Source organism: Chiloscyllium punctatum, chromosome 13 (genome assembly GCF_047496795.1).
Source record: "Chiloscyllium punctatum isolate Juve2018m chromosome 13, sChiPun1.3, whole genome shotgun sequence".
Taxonomy (NCBI): Eukaryota; Metazoa; Chordata; class Chondrichthyes; order Orectolobiformes; family Hemiscylliidae; genus Chiloscyllium; species Chiloscyllium punctatum.
In genome coordinates, this window is record NC_092751.1 from 94004391 (window position 1) to 94024138 (window position 19748).

Sequence of the window (19748 nt, forward strand, 5' to 3'; positions counted from 1 at the left end):
GTTTGAGCATTCAATTTTTAATACCTTTAAACAAACTTAGGAGTTCATAATATTTTGTTTTAAAATACAGTTTTCTGTTTGTTTTTGCAGAGAGGCTGGGATAGCTACATGGTCTATCTGTTTGATAAAAGTAGCACTGTCTATGAAGGACCCTTTGTTGCCAGAAAATTGCCAGAGCATGTCAGTTATGTTGGTAAGAGTGCAGCTGTTGTGAAAATAATTTTAGCAAGGTTCTCATGTCTTCAGATCCAATGATCTAATAAAAATAGAATCAGTTTTATGGCTGTGATTTGAGCTGTGGGCAATGTATTTGAGAGTGGAAAATGCCCCTCAGTAAAAGTGGTTACATTAGAAATGTTCTGACTTTCCTCAAGTAATTGTATCTTCCACCATTAGCTTTGATATGTTTTTGTTTCAATTCCATTTTCTTTAAGGCAGTCAGTAATGTTAACAGTATTGTTTTTCCATTGTTTTTCCATTTCACTTCATTTTTGAGATAAATATTTATTTGTTCAGCTATTATGCCATTTACTCTTTCTTTTATGAAAAAATGCATAGTTTTCTAAGAAAGAACTTGAGGTTCTTTTATATTTTCAATAACAGCACAAGTTTTGGTTATACAATAATTGAGGCATGTTAGTGAAATAGTTTTTTTTCTAGAATAGAGAAGCTATATTTTATTTTAAAATGACAAAATGTAACTTGTGAATTATATTAATTACTTCAATACTGCAGAAGCAGTCTCAACTTTAAATGTACGGTCAAATTGCAATTTATTAATTATTTAAATACCAATGCTGAAATAGCAACTGTAACATGTATGAATTCCATAGTCCTCAGAATTTGAGAAACTGCAAAAGTTCAAAAGCAAAGATTTATCTAATGGGGAATGTTGGTGCAGAGCATTCTTTTGGGTATTTGATAAACTAGTTTGCATATTGGTCCTTGTTTTCATTAGCTCGGGGCATGAGGTTGGTCATGATGCTGAGTTTGGTTCAGATTGCTGAGATATTGTGATTACAGGGATATGATGGGATGCTCTTCAGAGGGTAGGTGCTGACTCGATGGGGTGAAGGCCTTTTTCAGCACTGTAGGGATTCTGTCATTGGTTTTCTTGTTTAGACTGCGGTGGATTTGAAGCGGCTAACTGTTGCTCATGGTGTGTCTTTGTAATTTCTTCCTATGGGGTCCCTGGAACCTTGTCAGTGATTTTGGTTTGTGCAAATTAACTCATATCTGCAGCTCATCTCCAAAGATCCCTTGCTATTTCACTCTCCTTTTCTCTCATGCATGTGGTTACTCCACATTGTATGTCAGGATCATAATCCAAATATTTTTAACTTGGTCTCATGGTACATGTAACTCTTCAACCCTTCTGACTGACACAGCCTCTCTTTCCCAAACTGTAGATTATCAAGCTGGATGAAATTGTAAACTGTCGGTCTATATTTATCCTTTTTCAAATTCTCTGTAGTACTTCACTCACCTATAAAGATCTTCCCTTGGGTAATCTTCAGCCTTCAAAAGCATTCACCATTGTTCTTGATATGTATAATTAAATACCATATTGTTTGCAACAACTGGTTTCAGTCCAATTGGCAATTGGAATACAAAATACAAAAGAAAAGATTGGGTGGTCTGGACTTCTGTCTGCTGGAATTTAGAAGAGTAGGGAATGATTTGATTGAAACATATAAGATCCTGAGAGGTCTTGATGTGATACATGTGGAAAGGATGTTACATCTTATTTGACAATCTAGAACTCTGGTTCACTGTTTTAAAATCAGAGGTCACCCATTTCAAACAGATAAGGCAAATATTCTTTTTCCCAAGTTCATAGGACATAGGAGCAGAAGTTAGGCCATTCAGCCCATTGGGTCAGCTCTGCCATTCAATCAAGGCTGATAATTTTTTCATTCCCTTTCTCCTGCCTTTTCCCTGTAACCCTTGACTCCCTTGACAATCAAGAACATATCTATCTCAGTCTTAAAACATTCAATGACTTGGCTTCCACACCCATCTGTGGCAGTGAATTCCATAGATTTGCACTCTGGTTGAAGAAATTTCTCTTCATCTCCGTTCTTGAAGGTCTTTATTCTAAGGCTTTGCCCTTGAATTCTAGTCTTGAGTTCAGTACTCGAGCATTCTTCCTGAATGGGTGGTGAAACAAGGTCCGATGTATGTTTAAGGCAGAGCTAAATTCTTGTTAAGCAATAGAGTGAAGATTATTAGGAGTAGGTGGGAATGGAGATTTGAGTGTTATACTGAGATCTGTCATGAACCTACTGAAAGGTGACACAGACTCATGGGGTTGAATAGCCGATTTCTGCTGTTAGTTCATATTTGTCTCTGTCACAAAATCAATCTAATTTAAATGAAGTTATATTTGTTCAGCTTTGAGTGAAGGAGGAAGTATTCAGAATTGCACTATAAAGCAGAATGAGATACATGATCTATGAGTGTCAGGTATCTAGGAAGAAAGACTGGTAAGAGTACAAGAGGAGTATGATCTTTGGTCACATGGGAGGGAGAAACTGGCTCTGGAATACTTTGCTCAGTCATACTGGAAATGAAGATTGGAAGTAAGAATGCAGCATTGGGAAGACAAAGCAAAAGTTGGAACATTGGATCTAAAGTAGCAAATATGCTCATACAAACAGACACTCAAATGCTTCAGATACTTGGACCAGTGACAGGACTTGGTATGGCAAAGAGGATTAGTAGGTTTGATGTTCATACAGGAAAGGTAAGAAAGAGAGAAGTCCCTGGACAGAAAGCAGAGAAAAGAAATTAACCACATCTAACTGAATAGAACTTCATGATTTAATTACGAGTGAGCAAGACTGAAGGCTAATTTCAAAATCAGTACGTAACTTTCGATGAAGTCTCACATGGCATAATTCTAATTAAACTAAAAAGCATAAGTAATTCAAGAGCAGAAAATGATGTTGGGTTAGAAGTCAGTTTCCGAGAAAGGAAACTAATTTCTGACACAAGAAACTGAAAGTGAAGTGTTCAGTCTGAGCTGCTGATGTGGTTTTGCACAATGCATCCTATGAGTGAGTAACCCCTGGTGGTGTTGGGGGAGCAGGTGTTAGAATACCTGTTGAATTTCTCAGTACATTTGCATTGTTGGTTATTAAAAGTGAATACTGTTGTTTGGATATCCTGATGTCACTGAAATGGAGAAAGCGCTACAAGAGAAGTTTGCATAGCACCTTGAATATAGTAAAATGTTCCAATACTCTTCATAGCATTGACTTCATAAAACTGACACTGAACCGCTGAAAACAGGAGATCAAAACCTCGTTTGAAGAATTAGTTTTAAAGGAGGAGATAGAGGCAGAGATTGAGGCAAAATAATTCTAGAGCTTATGGTCTCTGCAACTGAAGATACGACTGCCAGTGGTGAAGTTATTTGAGAAGCTCGACAAGTGGCTAGATTTCAAGAAGTGCAGTGATCTTTGAGGACTGTATGCTGTGTTCCATGCAAGTTGCGCAGTTACAAGCTTAAAAATTCCTGTGCATGCGTATTGCAAGTTGGCTTGCTTAGCTTATTGCACTTGTGCAGCTACACAATGACACTTCAAGGGCCTGTGCACAGGAATAAGTTTGTAAGTGCATTGTTAAGGAAAAAAAACTTGTAGCATACATTATTTTGGAGAAAGTTAAACAGAGGGGAGACTTTTCAGGGATTTGCTATTTTTCATTTTTTAAAATTAAAAACAAATTACTGCAGATGCTGGAAACGTGACTTAAAGGTAGGAGATCCTGAACAATTCCAGGCCTGGTCGTATCTGTGGAGAGAGAAATAGAATTAATGAGTTGAGTCCAATATGACTCCTCAGAACACCAAATGAGTTATTTTACATTATTAAGTCAAAATTTAACTGAACAGAGCTGATACAAGTCAACATGCACAAGCAGAGGAGTGAATGGCAAGGTACAAGTGAAGATATAGATAAAATAAGTTTGCACGAACTGGATGTTTGAGTGTTCAAGGTGCTGAACCAGGAGAGCATTTCAAAAGGCAGGCTAAGAGCAAGGAAGGGCACGTATGATGATTTCAGCAGCAGATGAGATGGCTTGAATACAAATGGGAGATTTTATTCCATTGGCATTGGATGCTCTTGATATAGAATATGTTGTCTTGGAATTAAGTTCAGGATTGTAAAAGTTGCAAATGGTCTCATTCAACCTGGGTTGATAGCAAGACTAAGAGACCGTCAATGCCTGACGACTGGATTTTGTGACAGAATCCCAGTTTATGGATTCTCAGTTTAAGGAATAATTGAGAACAATAATTATGAGTATTAAACTTTCAAGACCTGCAGATGGACTGAAAAATATACATGTGAAAAATCCAGCAACACAAAGTAAGAGACAATGCCATCCACCATGTCCGTAAACACTCTGAACAGGGATTTCTATTCATCTTATTTCCCGTCCCTTTTCTTATATCTCTGCATTTCTTTCTTTCAAGTATTTTCATTTTTTTTGTCAAAGCTGCTATTGCCTTCTGCTTTCACACATTAATATCATTGAGTTCCTGATGAAGCTAATTTCACCTTTTTACTGTCGTCTTAATTCTTTTATGTAAGATTTGTGGATTTGTTTTGGTTGACTACCGTCTCATCTCACTTCCTCTTTTTTTTTAAGCACTGCTGCATCGCAATGTTATCAGCACCTCATTCTTTTCGTGCTTCATTTTGCTTTCTATCTCTTTCATCATTAAGTGAATGTTGTGTTTCTGTTTGGTCTGATTTTTGTCACTTGTAGAAAATGTGGTCAAACAGTCAATAAGGAATGTAGAAAAGAACCGTGCAGTAAAGCTCTCCAGAATTAGTATCGACTTTGGTTACAATTTTCAATTTGGCTACAATCACTAAAACTAATGAATTAATTGAGTGGGTGTGGAAGGATGTAACGTGTGAGCAAAGTTTAGACAAATCCAACAACTCCACCTTGAAAGATGATTATTAGTGAAAGGTCCAACTTGGGTTTGGCAAAATATTAAAAGTCACTGATAAAATAATTGTAGATATTCACTCATCAAGTAGAGAAGATTTGGATTTGAGAGCACACATTTAACTATGTATTTAAAATTTGCTTTTCAGTTATTTTAAATTATCTTAATTCCAGCAGTAATAAATGTTGGATATGATCTGTCAAGCAAAGTTTTAAAATATTACAGTTCTAAAGATATGTTCAAATGATATGATGAATTCAGTCTGTGTGGGCCTAGTCTCTTTGTCTTGACAAGTTCTTTAAAATTTCAGATTTTTGATAAGAGACCAAAATGTATTTTACAAATAAACATTAATCCACCTGAATGAACCTTTCATTTTTTTTAACTTATAGGATGATGTAAAGAATTAAAGTATGTCTAAATTAAAATTTGTAAGTGTTAAGTTTTTACTGCAATTCATGTTTTGATAATATGTCGTTGCAGTGCGGGATGCTAAGATAATGTTGCCTAATGTGCAACTGAGGAAGGTATGGGGTGAAGCTGTGAATTATGTCTGTGGATTGAAGGAGGATTACAGCAGACTTTTCCAGGGACAAAGAGCTGCAATGTAAGTCAATATTGGAGGCAAGATTGAAGTTAGTACATGAAAAAATCAACTTGAATGGGCCTGTATGCTTTTCAGATTTGCTTATTTGGAACCAACAACTCCCATTTTTGCACGAATCATTTATTTCCCTTTGTATCTAGAGTTGATTATTAAGGGCTAGAAATCATATTTGCCTTATCAACATGCCAAGCATTTGGCAGCTTCTTCAAAACTAGCTCAAATTACCTCAGCTGACTTTTGCAATTCATGTCTTTTTCTTGCCTATTGGACTCCTGATCTAGCAAGGAAAGCTTGGCCTTTCTGTATCCAACACTTGCAAACGAAGTCACAGCAGTTTTTCTGTCACCTTCGTTTTGAGGACTGGATTAAAGGACTGGCATTCAGAGACTGAAAAAGGGATCTTGTAACGGAAATCGAAAAATCAGTGCAAATGATCTTAAGGCTAGCATGGCCCTAAGCTTCATTAATGAAATTAAAAATTTTAACTAGAATTTTTTGTTGAAGCAGCTCACTAATCATCTACTCAGCAAATTCTAACACTTGTTGAGTAGGTGGTGGATCTATTTTGCAAGAGGAGTACTCAAGTCAAAATAGAAATTAAAAGTCAAGGTCAGTATTGGCTTATGTTTAAAAATTGGTACTACTCGGTGACAAACTAAGTCTACTTCTGTATTCACAATACAGTAACATTTAAAATGATCAAAATCCTCCAAAAATTGCTCGTTCCTAACCAGACTTTTGAATGATCAATCCCAGTCTCTGTGAATAGTTAATTCTAGATACCAGTTTTGTATCTCAACAAAAGACCTCTCAATTTTTTCAACTTCCCAATAACTTCAGCAAAGAAGAATTAAAGAAGGTAATCTTATTAATGTCTTTGCTTAAAATCCAAAACATTTGTTTTCAACCCTCATTCAGACAAGACAGACAAGCACAGTTAAGGGGTAATTAAAAGAAAATAACAAAACTGGCCAGATAACGTAAATGGTTTTCATGACGCATTGTTTCAGAAGCATACATGTGGATTCCTTGGTTCTTTTTTGAAATATTGAAAAGGTGACCCTGATCAGTTCACTCAGGTAATGGTGGTAATACTACTAACTGAGCTTTCTACTCATTGGGCTTTTGGAAGCTAGTCTGGGAGATTAGGCAAAGCTTTCACGCCTTCATGCTGTGTCACCAGCAGCCAACTTCCTCTTCTGAAAAACATATTTGAAACAGAGCTCAAGCTGTGATTCCACTCTACAAGATGCATAATCTTTTACTGAGGTCTCAATTACCATTTGACATCTGCTATCTGCTTAAACATAATCGATTTCAGATGTGTTGACCCCATGTCCAGGTCCTGGCTTTATTAGGAGCCAACTTCTGCTATCAGTTTAAACACAATATTCTTCCCTGGGTCAGTCTGTCTGTAGGACACCTTTTTCATCAAGAATCAATGAGCAATTAACCTCCGCCTGGTCTCACAAGCAAATTTGATTGTTCTGTTCTTTTCCTTTTCCCACAAGCTGTTTCACAAGGTCCACCAGTTATCTTCAGTTCACATTCCTAGGTTGCAGATCCAAACGAAAATTGTTAAAAGAATAAAAGTGAAAAATCGGTGATGGTTCTAACGAAATGCAATGCTTTTATTATCCAAATTTTGAGCTAAAACACCTGCCACTTTTCCCACTGCTTTTCATCACTGCCACTGTACTTCTGAATTGTATTTACTGACCAGAAGCAAGGAAATGTGGAGCTTAAGTTTAGGTTTGTACCTCTTATTTCCAATGCTTGTGTAAATGTCATGTCCTTTATAATACGTACTTATAAACTGGATTATGAAATTTTGTTGTTTAATTGCCACTGACACCAGTGGGACCTCATTTTGGTCACCTGTGAATTGGACATTCATCCATGTTTTGTGTTTAAACAGTACAGCAAGGTTACCAGGGTGTGATGTACAATAGAAGCTGTCTCTTTAACCAACAATTGATCAATTAAGAAATGGAGCAAAGAATGAAGATGTGCAGAAATTTGTGTATGAAATCGTGGAGTCAAATCAAGTGCCGAAGGAGAGACCGATTGAACCAAAAGGAGTAAAAAGACAAAGGAAAATTGAGATAATAATCAAATGCGAAATTTCCCAACTTGAAATCTCCCCAAATAATTCACAACCTGAAAAAGTGGGACCTCACGGTTACTTTCCTCAAATCAAAGAGATTTATACCACAGGAAAAAGCCAAACGGCTCATTGAGAATGTGCAGGTCAGAACAACTGCCTGAACTTTTCTAATCCCATTTCCTAGCACTTGGCCCGTAGCCTTAAATGTCATGGTATCGCAAGTGCATTCTCAACACTTCTTAAATTTTATGCAGATTTCTACTTCTACCACCCCTACTGGCAGTGAGTTCCAAATCTGAGTCACCCTCTGGGTTTAAAAAAACTTCATCCCTTCTGAAGCTCCTGCCCGGGTCATTGATCTCTGCACCAAAGGGAAAGGTTCTTTCATATCTACCCTGTTCAGAGATATTATACACCTCTGGAAGAAAATTGAACCTAAGCCTCCTAGCTCAGAGATAGGGACACTACTGTTGTGCCACATACTTTTATACATCTTAATCATATATCTTTAGTCTCCTTCCTCGGTGGAATGATAATTTGGCAGCCTGTAACAAATTTTACTTTAAATAGGTACTTACGTGATTAATTATGTATTATCCTTCGTGATAAATAGGTGGTTAATGTTAAATTGCAGCAGTGTCCCAAATCACAGCAAATTTGAGATTGATATTCTGTTTTTGGAGAGTGAATTAGAAGTGTTGCAGGGGAGGCAGTAGCCTCGTGGTATTATCATTGAACTGTTAATTCAGAGACCCAGGTAATATTCTGGACACATGGCTTCAATTTGGTGCCACAACAGATGGTGGAATTCAAATTTAATAAAAAATCTGTAATGAAGATTCTCATGATGACCATAAATCCTATTGTTGCTTGTCGGAAAAACCCATCTGCTTCACATCGGTTCAATCCTTAGCTGATCTGGCCTACGTGTGACTCCAGATCCACAGCAATGTGATTGATTCTTAACTGCCCTATGGGTAATTAGTAATGGACGTTATATGCTGGCCTAGCCAGGAACGTCCACATCCCATGAATGAATAAAAAAAATCACCAAACAAAAATGTGATGGTTCCGAATTCATGGGCTGTCTATTTCACATTGCAAATTACTGGCTAATTTGTAATCAACAGCAGCATGTGGTATTCAGTTTTTTAGAAAATCTGGAGCCCTGAGATCTCAAAACCATGCACTGATCCAGATGAAAGCAATCTTTTGGTGTTTTTCAAAGCTCTCCACTAGGTGGCAAACTAATGTAACCAGGAGTAATTTTTCCTTCAGTTATTTATTTGATCTTCCTCCGTGCCCCGTTTCCTCTTTTTTTTTGTGGTTCCTGTCTGACCTCTTGCAGTGACTTAAGCTGCAGTCTCCTCATTAGAAATCCATACCTCTAATTCTCGAAATGATACAGTACATTTTGAGAAATGCTGCCATCATGTGTTCTTCAGTGATTTTAACAATTTTTGTAGCAAATACAACATTTATACGTGATAAAATTATTTGAAGTCAATTTATGCTAAATTAAGGATGACTGTACAAAAAAAATCAATTCTCTTTTTTAATACTGTATTTCTGAACTCATCATTTGGTAACATTGAGGGATAGTGACATGGGTTGGAGCTACTGAGAAAAAACTAACCGAAGTGCACTGCTTCGCTGAGCTACTTCAATTTGTCTGACAGGCTTAAAATTGAATAGAATCTGTGACTGAAAGTTTATGTTGCATATATAATTTGGGATCGATGAATAAGTGAAAAGGTTCTACATTCGTTTGATTTTAGCCAGCTCTTAAGTGATGGAGATTACGTTTGCTGACAAGCCCTTCTTTAACCAATTTGATTGAAGGGAGGAATTATCATTGAATTTATTTTTCTGAAAGATTGTCATAGTTCAGTTACATTATAGGATACTGTTTTCTAACCCATTTCAGAATTTGTACATTCTTGCTTCCAGTTAGCCAGAAAAGAAGGACATCAGTATATACTACAAGTGCAGTGAGGTTTGATAAGATTTGTAGCTCAGGTTGAGATTCTGGATGTAAGTTTGCTCACTGAGCTGGAAGGTTCATGTTCAGATGTTTCGTCACCATACTCGGTGAAGTGCTGGTGCTTTGTCCTGCTTTATATTTGTATTTAGGTTTTCTGTTTGTGTTTAGGAAACCTAAATGTTTTGTTATTTTATGTCCAGTTTTTTATTCATGTGTTTAGAAAAGCTCAACACATGAATAGAAAACGGGACATCTCACCAGCACTTAACCAGAAGCTCACTGATGTTACCTAATATGGTGATGAAACATCTGAAAATGAACCTTCCAGCTCAGCGAGCAAACTTAGATCCACAACAAATGCAGATTAATATTTCCTGACAGGCTTATTTCCAATTTCTATTTTGTGTGTGTTTGTTTGAACTTGATAGCTTTGATATATAAAGTATGAGCTAGAAAACCTCTTGATGGAGAATCACTTGACCACAATATTTGCACTCAACTGTCCAATGTGGAAAGTATATTACTTCTGAATGTTGAGGAGCGGTGCAACTGGAGCTTAGATGTTCTCTTAGCAGATGTGTTCTCAACTATAAAGGTGTGGTGTTCATTTGATCTTTTTGATTTCTGTGCAATTAGTTATTTTCATTGTTGGATGATAAGTCATTACCCAAGGTGGCTACATTGGTTTATAGGAATATATTAATAAATCTTATTGATCTAGTTTTACAACATTTTATTGTGCACAAAGCACCTTTTTGTGTTTGATTTCATTTTGCAAATTCAGCTCATTGATTTTTAATTGCCCAAAGTCATAGATTATAACATTGACATTATTAGCCAATCTCTTCATTATTGCTCTAGGAGTTATTTTCCATTATTCCAAAGAAGAGACTTTCAACTAAATCTTAGTTAGGAACTCGTAAACATCTATATTTTAAAATGTTGCATAGATCCACTTGATGATTCAGAATTCTAATTTATTAACAGGTTGAGTCTCCTTCGTTACAACAATAACCTTACAAAAATGAAGACAACCATGTTTTCCAATTCTCAGCAGTTGAAGGCTAAGTTGGACTTTTTTCAGTCAAGCATTAGACTTGATCTGGAAAAATACAGTGAACAAATGGCATATGGAATATGTAAGTGGTTAATTTTTTAGTTTATTTGTCTGAAAACATTGTGATCTTATCTGTTCGTGCTGTTACCTCGCAATCACATAGGCTGTAGTTAATTGCGTAACTGAATGGATTGTACCTTTATTATATTGATGGGACTGCAAATTCCTGAATTTGAACAACCAGTGTCTATTTGGTGTGAGCACAGTAGTATGACTGGAAAATCCTCATCTGTCAGTGATCCCTGGTGACCATGTAACAATAAACAAGGAATAACATCACGGAATTGCTTGATGAAGCCACTGATTTTTCTCAATATGTTCTATTGTAAACAATTGACATTTGTTGAGTTGAGTTCAATTGTCATCTCCTCATTTATCTTGACCATAAACCCAACAAAATGTTCTTTGACCTGTCTCTACTAATCTATTGACCACCCAGTTTCTATTCCTGGACCCTCATGTGCTGATCTAGTTAATGTTCCCATCTCCTCCTTTTCAAAACTGCCATCTTCACTTTTCTCCTGACCAAACGAATCTTGATCCTTTGTCCTTAAACTGTGGTCTTGTCTCCAACTTGGCTTTTCTCCTCAAAACCCTTGAAAGTGAAAGATGTACCTCTTTTACACGCAACTCCATGTTCCAATTTCTCAATGCAGGAATTTGCTTCTGCCACGTGTAACCTACATTCCTAATAAGAACCATAGTTGACACACTAACAATTACTCAAGCAATATTCCTTATCATCCATCTCAAAGTGTACAGCGTTTGACTATCCACACTTATTTAGTGTCTTTCTTTTGTAAATTGGAAACTGAAGTGTATATTTCTGACTCAGTTATAGAATCATAGAATCCCTACAGTGTGGAAGCAGGCCATTTGGCCCATTGAGTCAAATGGACCCTCTTTTTAAAAAAAAAACACCAATAGTGTCACCAACAATGACTTCCCTTCCTGCCTTCATACCATTTTATCTGAGGTGCCACATGGACGTTTCTTTGGCTTTATTGTATGTTTTATCTATAAGCTGTTTTTTGATATTATTCATAGACCTGGGGTCAACTTGAAACAACCTTGAAATATTTTCCTACATTTAAGACATTATATAAAGGGAAAAGGAGAGAGAAAATATATTATTCTTGATGTTTGCATTGAGCTTGGCTGGAGTAGTGTCAATGCCAAAAACTTTGAGGGCAGTAATGTAGAAGTAAAAGGATGCAAGCAGCTGAGTGCAATACTTTCAGATCAGAGGTGTTCAGTAAATTCGTCACCTAACCTGTATTTCATTTTCCATCATGAGTGGAGACCAAATTGCAAGAAAAAATACAGTATTTATAGATTCTTAGAAATTTCTGTCTTTTTTTTCTCTCACTCTCAGCAGAACATTTTTTTTAGATCACTAGTAAAGCAGTGACAGGGAGTGATCAGCTAGGTGTTGCTCAAATCATAGTTGCAAGAGGAAGAGATGGAGCCACTGGACAAAGGAATTAGGTTTTTGCAAGAAGTATGCTGGTGCATTGACCACACCTCTGCAGGTTGGCCGAGTATCCTCGGAAAGGACAGCAAGAGTCAGACCAAGGGAAGGCAAGATGAGAGTGGAAATTAGAAGGACATCTGTCAGATTTTTTTTGACTGTGGCAAAAGCAGCAAGTGGCACAGGTAAGTTATTGCTGTACTGGAAAAAGAGTTGCAGATGTAGCCGAGAACAAACCGGTTGAAGAGAGAAAATGTAGAGTTGGTATGAGAAGAAATGTCGCCATTCTAAACAATGTGAGATCGTGGCATGCCAATGCAAAAGATGAAGTTGCAGTATTTCTATCCAGCTTCATTCAGAAGTGTCACATATATATTCCATTTCTGTATTCCTCTGATGTCTCCAGCATCAAAAGTGCAAGCCTTCAATCAATTTGTTTGATTTCCTCATTACATCAAGACACAGCAGAAAGTACTGAATGCTGCAAAGACTTTTGCACTGATGATATTCCAGCAATAGTCCTTGAGACTTGTTTTTTTATGAGTTTTCCATGTCTCAAAGCTACAGTCCAACTCAGGCTCCTATTTGAGTGTGGAAAATAGCCAGGCCTATGTTCTGCACACATTAAGCAGTACAAATTCAACTGGTCACCATGCCATGTTTCCTTTATCATCAACAGACTGATATAAGGGGGCATGAGCAGCAACATTCTCTTTGAATGTATGAAGGAGTCTCTTTCTTAACCTCTCTCCCTTCACTTGAGGTATGGTAGCACTGAGGTTAAATCACCACCAGTCATCTCTCCCTAATGAGAGAGCAGCCCTATGGTCTGGTAAGACTATGGCAACATACATTCTGTATACATTTCCAAGTTAGAATGGTGAGGGGATTAGATAAAAGTGCTTGTGATGTTCCACACATAGCATTTGGCATCGACTTAAGGTTCCTTGGAACCCCACACAGCTATAAGAAAACTGGAGGGAAAGCCCTCGTGAGTGGTATCTGCAAAGGATTATCTGCTTACTGACATTCAACTTTGGGTTCCACCATGGCACCTGACCTTATTACAGCCTTGGTCCAAACATTAGCAAAAGAACAGAACCCAAAGGGAAGGCGGGAGTGACTACCCTTGACAATAAGACAGTATTTGATAGAGAATGGCATCACAAGGTCTGTTTGAAGCTCGAGTCAAAGTACCAATTGACCAGAAACAGGGGGCTATCATCAATCAGAACTGGATCAGCCATATTAATAATGTGGCTTCAAGGTTAGAGGCTCTCAATTCCATGGTGAGTAACTTCCAAAGCATTCCACCATCTAAGATGCACAAGTAAGGAGTGTGATGGAAGCCTAGATGAATGTAGCTCTAAAGAAGCTTGACACCATCCAGGACAAAAGCAGCTCATTTGGCATCAAATCCACCACGAATATTCATTCCCTTCACCACCAATGCACAGTGGCAGCAGTGTGTACTGTTGTAATCCATTACAGTAACTCACCAGACTCCATAGGCACCATCTTCCGAACTTGTGACCTCTATCAGTTAGAAGAACCATGGCAAGCTGAGATCTGAGAATCTCTTTCCTTATTCAGTCGCCTCACCATCCTGACTTGAAAATGTATGTATGTAGACTTTGAATGTATGTTGCCATAGTCTTACCAGATCATACGCTGCTCATTAGAGAGATGACTGGTAGTGATTTAACCTGAGTGCTACCATACCTTAGGCAAGGGAAAGAGATTACAAAGGAGACTCCTTCATGGTCACCTCAGCCCGTGTGGGGATTGAACACCACTGTTGGCATTTCACTGCTTTACAAACCAACCAGCAAACTGACCTAAACTGATCTGTGTCTTGGAAATATATCACCATTCCTTCAATGTTACTGCGTCAAAATCCTGAAACTCCTTTAATGACAGCATTGTGCATGTCTCTACACCCTGTTGAGAAGGACTGTTGAAATTCAAGAAAGCAGCACACCACCACCACTACCTCAATGGGCAATTAGGGTTGGGCAGTACTTATTCATCGTGACTGAATATTTAAGAAGGACCGACCCAGAATTGAGTGGAGAGCAAACCAAACCAGAGCTGTCTCTTTCACGGATCTGAGAAGGAAGATGAAGTGGGCTTAACTATAAAGCAAACATGTCCGGACAATTTTGAAAGTAGTGGTTTGTTTTTTTTCTTTGTGTGGAATTATGTATCCAGAAATGTCAGAGGGTTGTAGTTCAGCCTCTCTCTCATGATTGTTAGCTTGCTAAATAGCAGCAGCAGCAGCATCCTTGTTAGCAGATTTAATAACAAACAGAAACCCAACTCAATAAGAAATGCCTATTAAAGTAACTCTACATTTCTAGTGATATGGGGCAAAACTTTTAATTTCTTCCAGTTAGACTGCCATGTCGTTCTGTGGTTTAGAGCCTCACTGGGAATTACCAGAACTAGGAAAGGCAGGAATTCTGACTTATTGCAAGTCTATAATGCTATTCCTTGTCCTCTTGGTAATTTAATAAGCTCTTACGTAGCTGTTTGTTGTAATACTGCATTTCTAAAAGAAATTCCAGATTAGATATCAGGCTAGATGAAAAAAAAAGTCCAATAGTTGCAATTGGATTAAATTACAATTTGTTTGAAGTCGGTCTGAGTGATGCTGACCTGTAGCTTATCATATTTCTCTATCCTTTTGTATGCATAGCTTATACCAATAATTTTGTTCCTTAACATTAGTCTAAAAGCTAGAAATGTGATTTATTTGGTCCATTAGCAGTCTTCTAATTTGTTTTTTGTTTATGTTTGTGTGCATGTCAATATGAGTAAAGCAACAAGGAAAATTATTAATTAGTTATAAAAGGTTAACATGTTGGTTGGATGAATTATTTGTTATAGTGAAAAGCTTGTGAATAGATACAAGTTCAGAAATTGTTCAAATAGTGTTGTGAAGTAGGTTACTCGTCAAGTGGAAAATATAGTGAGTATGGTGAAAAATTGAAAACTGAAATGAGAATAAATCGATTGAGGGAAATCATGAGAAACTGTAATTCTGTATTTGTTCTCTTAAGGGAAAGCAATGTTGTCTGGTTGAATTTCGTACCTTTTTCTCTTCCTAAATTGATTACATCTTTCATTTTTCCCAACAGTTGTTTAAGACAATAGTCCTTACCTTTACAGATTTTTAGATTAAAACATTTTTGAGTTTGAGGTAAAGTAAGTTGGTCTTTAACATTTTTGTAAATTTTAAGTTTAAAATGAAAATATGTTTTTATTCTCAGCTTCAGAGAAGATGTTGAAAGCATGGAAAGAAATGGAAGAAAAGGCAGAAGCTTGTAAACAAGTGAGTAAACCACAAGCTTTCTCTGTGCTTCAAATCATTTCATGCGAAAGAATAATTCCTAATTTTATACTTCAAAAATTGTGAAGTGATAAGTGATATATTAATAATACTGATATTCAGTACTTTGGAATGATTTAGCAGTTTCAGAGGTGGTTTAATAGTATAAAGTGGAATGTCAGTTCCAGGATATGAATGATTGCTTGAATTTACGTCTATTTCTTGTGGTCTTCTACACAACTGTTTTTCACTGTATTGGATTGATTCATTTTTTAAAGCTTAGCCTCCAGAAAGTTAATTCCTGTATTTGAGCGAAATAAGGAAGTAAAAGTGAACAGATACATATGTGCACAAGTTAAACAAGAGGCCAGTTTATAATGTCTCTACATGTGGTAGAATATGCTGTTTCAGTCTCTTAATATTCCTCATTGTCTTACTCAAAGGACAGAAATCATCACAATGCTACAGTAACAGTAATAATAGATACATAACAAGAGTGTGTTGCTTCTGTTGGTAAGTTGACTTGGGTCTTTTGGAGAATGAGCAGTGTTTTTGGGCCTTTTCGTATAGCTCTTAGGAAAAGGGTCATTTAATTAATATCTAGTTGAGTTGACATACTTGTATCTATTTAACAAGAAGCGTGACTTGCATTTATATCATGCTTTTAACAGGTCACATTGATCAATCCAGAGTGGAAGGAGTGAAATTAAAAATATGCTGTTTAGTATATGGACTAGTTTCAAGATGCCCCTCGTGGCTTGAATTCTTTTTTGGGATCTATCTCAACTGCACCCCTTTTTATATGGCATATTGTTTGTAAAAGTTTGAACCACATTTTTTTCAGTCACACTGTAGTCAAAGTTGTAAAGTGACATGCAGTTTGGTTATTGGGATGACCATCTTTTAGCCACATTTGTTCAAGCTGGCAGAGGAGCAGTTGTGAAACACTCATGTAATGAACTGCATGTTCAAAATTTGTCTCATATCAATGGTGCAGACTATGTAAAATGTGTAGCAGCAGAGGAGATGTTAACTTTGAGGACACAGGGTACCTCAGTTGCTTTTTGGCCAGTGCGCTGTGGCAGGTCTTTTCGCTAAGGATGACATGCAAGTAACAGTGCAAGGAAATTGGAGGAATTTGGACTGTTTCCCTATTTCTGTACAGGCATGGAGGGAGATTCACAACCTTACTGCTATTCTCTGTGTATCTCTTAGCAACTGAATTAGCTGTTATTTTTTATATGTGAAGATTGAGTAGATTTTTTTTCAGTTCAAGATTAGCAGCAGTAGTAAAACTGCAAGCTCACTTTGTTTACAGAAGCATTTCTTTGGACATTTTCAGGCTGCTGAAATTGGTCATTTAGAAGAACAGATCGTGGGACTACACAGTGAAATAGTGGAACTGCAGAGAAGCCCATATGCAAGGCGTCAGGGAGATGTGATGGAAAACCTGTAAGAAACTGATCAGTCGATCCCTTTATAATTTTCTGAAGGGATAACTTCCTAAAAAGAAGTCACTGAAATCGATGGATTAATGTCATGGTCAAAGTGCCATTTTCAATTTCTCGACCCTGTGAACTAAAAGAACAAAATCAGGATTATTAGCTGAAATTCTTGACTTCTTGATGGCTATTATGCCTCAGTGTAAACTGAATTCAGTTCATTTCTATGATATTTTTGCTTTATCTTTGTTCAGCTGTGTAACATACAAAAATCCCCTCAAATTTGAGGACACAAATACAGGACGTACTTTGCTTTTGAACAAGCAGGAGGGTAATAGCTCTTTGAACTTTATGGAAAGTATATTGTGCGATTGAGCAGAAAGCAGTTATTTAGTTCTGAGCTTTCATTGGAACAAATGTTTTAACTCTGTGCTTAGATTAAATATAACCTAGTAAAATCCTTAAGTCTGCTTTCAGTGGACCAGTCCAATCATCCCGTATTTAGATTAATGTATGAAAGCAGCTACTTATAGAAAGTTGTGTTGCTGAAAAGGCACAGACATTCTTTTGATTGATTTACAACTACGCTGACATAATAAATTATTTTCCTAATCATAACTTTCCTTTTCCAGAGAACAGAAAGCCATCGATTTATACAGGAAGCTCAAGGGAAAACCAAAAGGTACTGCATATACTTTTAATTCTGAACATTCAGCTTTATCTTTACAAGCATTGAACACTTTTTTTCCAATTCACAATTAGATTTTATCCTAAGCAATTTCTAATCAATTCATTAAACTGTGTGAGGTCTTTTTTTAAGACAGGGAGTAACTAATTTTCATGTGTGACAATACAGTTTGTCTGAACTCAGCAAACCTTGGTTAGAGCGTAAATTAACATTTTTTGAAACTGTTGCTGAAAGCAAAAAGCGTGTGAAGTTTGAGGGTCGATGTTAAATAGAATAAAATATGAAGATGAGCCACACAGCTGAGAATACAGCTATACATTTTATGATCTTTTTCGTCCAAAGTATGGGCACACATTATGTCTTATCATCAATGATAGATTGAACCGATTGCTGGTGAGCAGTTTTACCAAAAACTGTCTAGTCAAGCTCAAGAATAGAGTTCAAAATATATCCCTGCATGTACATGGAACCAGATCTTCAGCAGTTCATTCATAAGATTTTGTACAATGATTTTACTTTCTGAAAGAACTCAAAGTTATCACAAAGGTGCACTTAAAGCCTAATCGTGGACCAATTGAATCACATCTGGAACATAGTGCCTTACACTTGCCTTTAAATAAGATAAAACACTATCACTTTGATCTCCTTTGAGTGGACTCTGGTCTAGTCTGAGTGATGTGCAAATTTGCCATCTGGATTCCCTCTTTGCTACAGAGAATAGTGGCAATCATCCTCACTGTACTGTCCTCTACTGCTATTACATTTCCTCTTACTCTCCTCTCTTGATTAGTTTCGTATGCCAAGGTCAGCTCACCCACCCTGCAGCCACCATTCTCTTTCAGACAGGCTGAGAACCTCAAACCAATGACAATTTCAGAAACTGATATTCTTGCACTGCTATCCTATGGATTTCTTTACCTGCCTCACGAAGAGTCTCACGCTCCTGATCCTGACCACTGATCAAATCAGAGGGCCTTATCATAAGTGGTGTGATTGTCACCTCAAATAACAATGCAGCTAATTTTTCCCTTATTTGATACATCACATTGTCTGTCTGTCGTTGAGCCACTAGCTCAAGAACATGGAATTGAACCTGCTTGAAATGCAAACCCTTCCCGCGCACATGTTTGCTGTGGACCAAACTGGCATTCAGGTCCCACATGCTGCAGTAGTGACACTCACTCATAATGACATCTTCAATGTGTTATGAGGATCTACTAAACTACTTGATTCAATTTTATCTTTGTTTCTGTTTTTTAAACAACTTTGCCATCTATTGCTACATTATCTTGAACCTCAGAAATTGTGTACAAATTGTATCACTTACCAGATACTCACCAAATTACCAGCTTTTCCTGTCACACCCTAAGAAATAATTTGTGAGGCTGAGAAAATTTAGGAAAAACAAACACAACAGAACACCTTTCCTTTCTATCGACAATTCCTTTAATCTAGCTTCCTGTTCTAAGTTGCAGTCAAGTATGAGGGGAGATCAAATTGAAGTATTCAAGATAATAAAAGGTGTGGATAAAATAGACGTGAAGCAGATGCTTCCTGTTGTGGGGCATTCTAGGGTCAGAGGTCAATGTTGTAGTATCAGCGGTAGCAAATTTAAAACTTGGTTGAGGAGAAACTACTTCTTCCAAAGTGTTGTGAATCTGTCGAATTTGCTACCCCAATGTGGTGGATGCTGGGACAGTGACTAAATTTAAGGAGGAGTTTAACAGATTTTTCATTGGTAATGGGTTGAAGGGAGATGGAAAGAAGGCAGGAAAATAAGGATGCAGAGCATATCAGCTGTGATTGAATGGGGGAACAGACTGGATGGGCCTAATGGCCAAATTCTGCTCCTATATCTTATGAACTATTAAGTATTTCTCTGATTTTTGTCTTAAATGTGTTGTGGGTTTCTGCCTTTACCAAACATTTAGGCTGAGTAGAAGGAATGAAAAAGCACACAGTTTTAGATAAATTCCAATTTAGCAAATCCTATTTGTAACTTTTGGATTTGGTCTATCCCCTGTCGTCTGTG

General features: G+C 37.1%; 1 protein-coding gene across 9 annotated transcripts in view; it reads left to right on the forward strand.

Annotated features, from left to right (window-relative positions):
• Positions 1-19748, forward strand: part of LOC140484679 (inhibitor of nuclear factor kappa-B kinase subunit alpha-like) — a 165475-nt gene that overhangs the window by 121769 nt on the left and 23958 nt on the right. For all 9 annotated transcript variants that reach the window (XM_072583279.1, XM_072583283.1, XM_072583284.1 and 6 more), the window contains 6 exons: positions 91-193; positions 5453-5576; positions 10655-10806; positions 15528-15589; positions 16929-17038; positions 17661-17710. In XM_072583279.1, coding sequence (XP_072439380.1) covers positions 91-193; positions 5453-5576; positions 10655-10806; positions 15528-15589; positions 16929-17038; positions 17661-17710 — 601 coding nt within the window. The remainder of the gene's footprint in view (positions 1-90; positions 194-5452; positions 5577-10654; positions 10807-15527; positions 15590-16928; positions 17039-17660; positions 17711-19748) is intronic.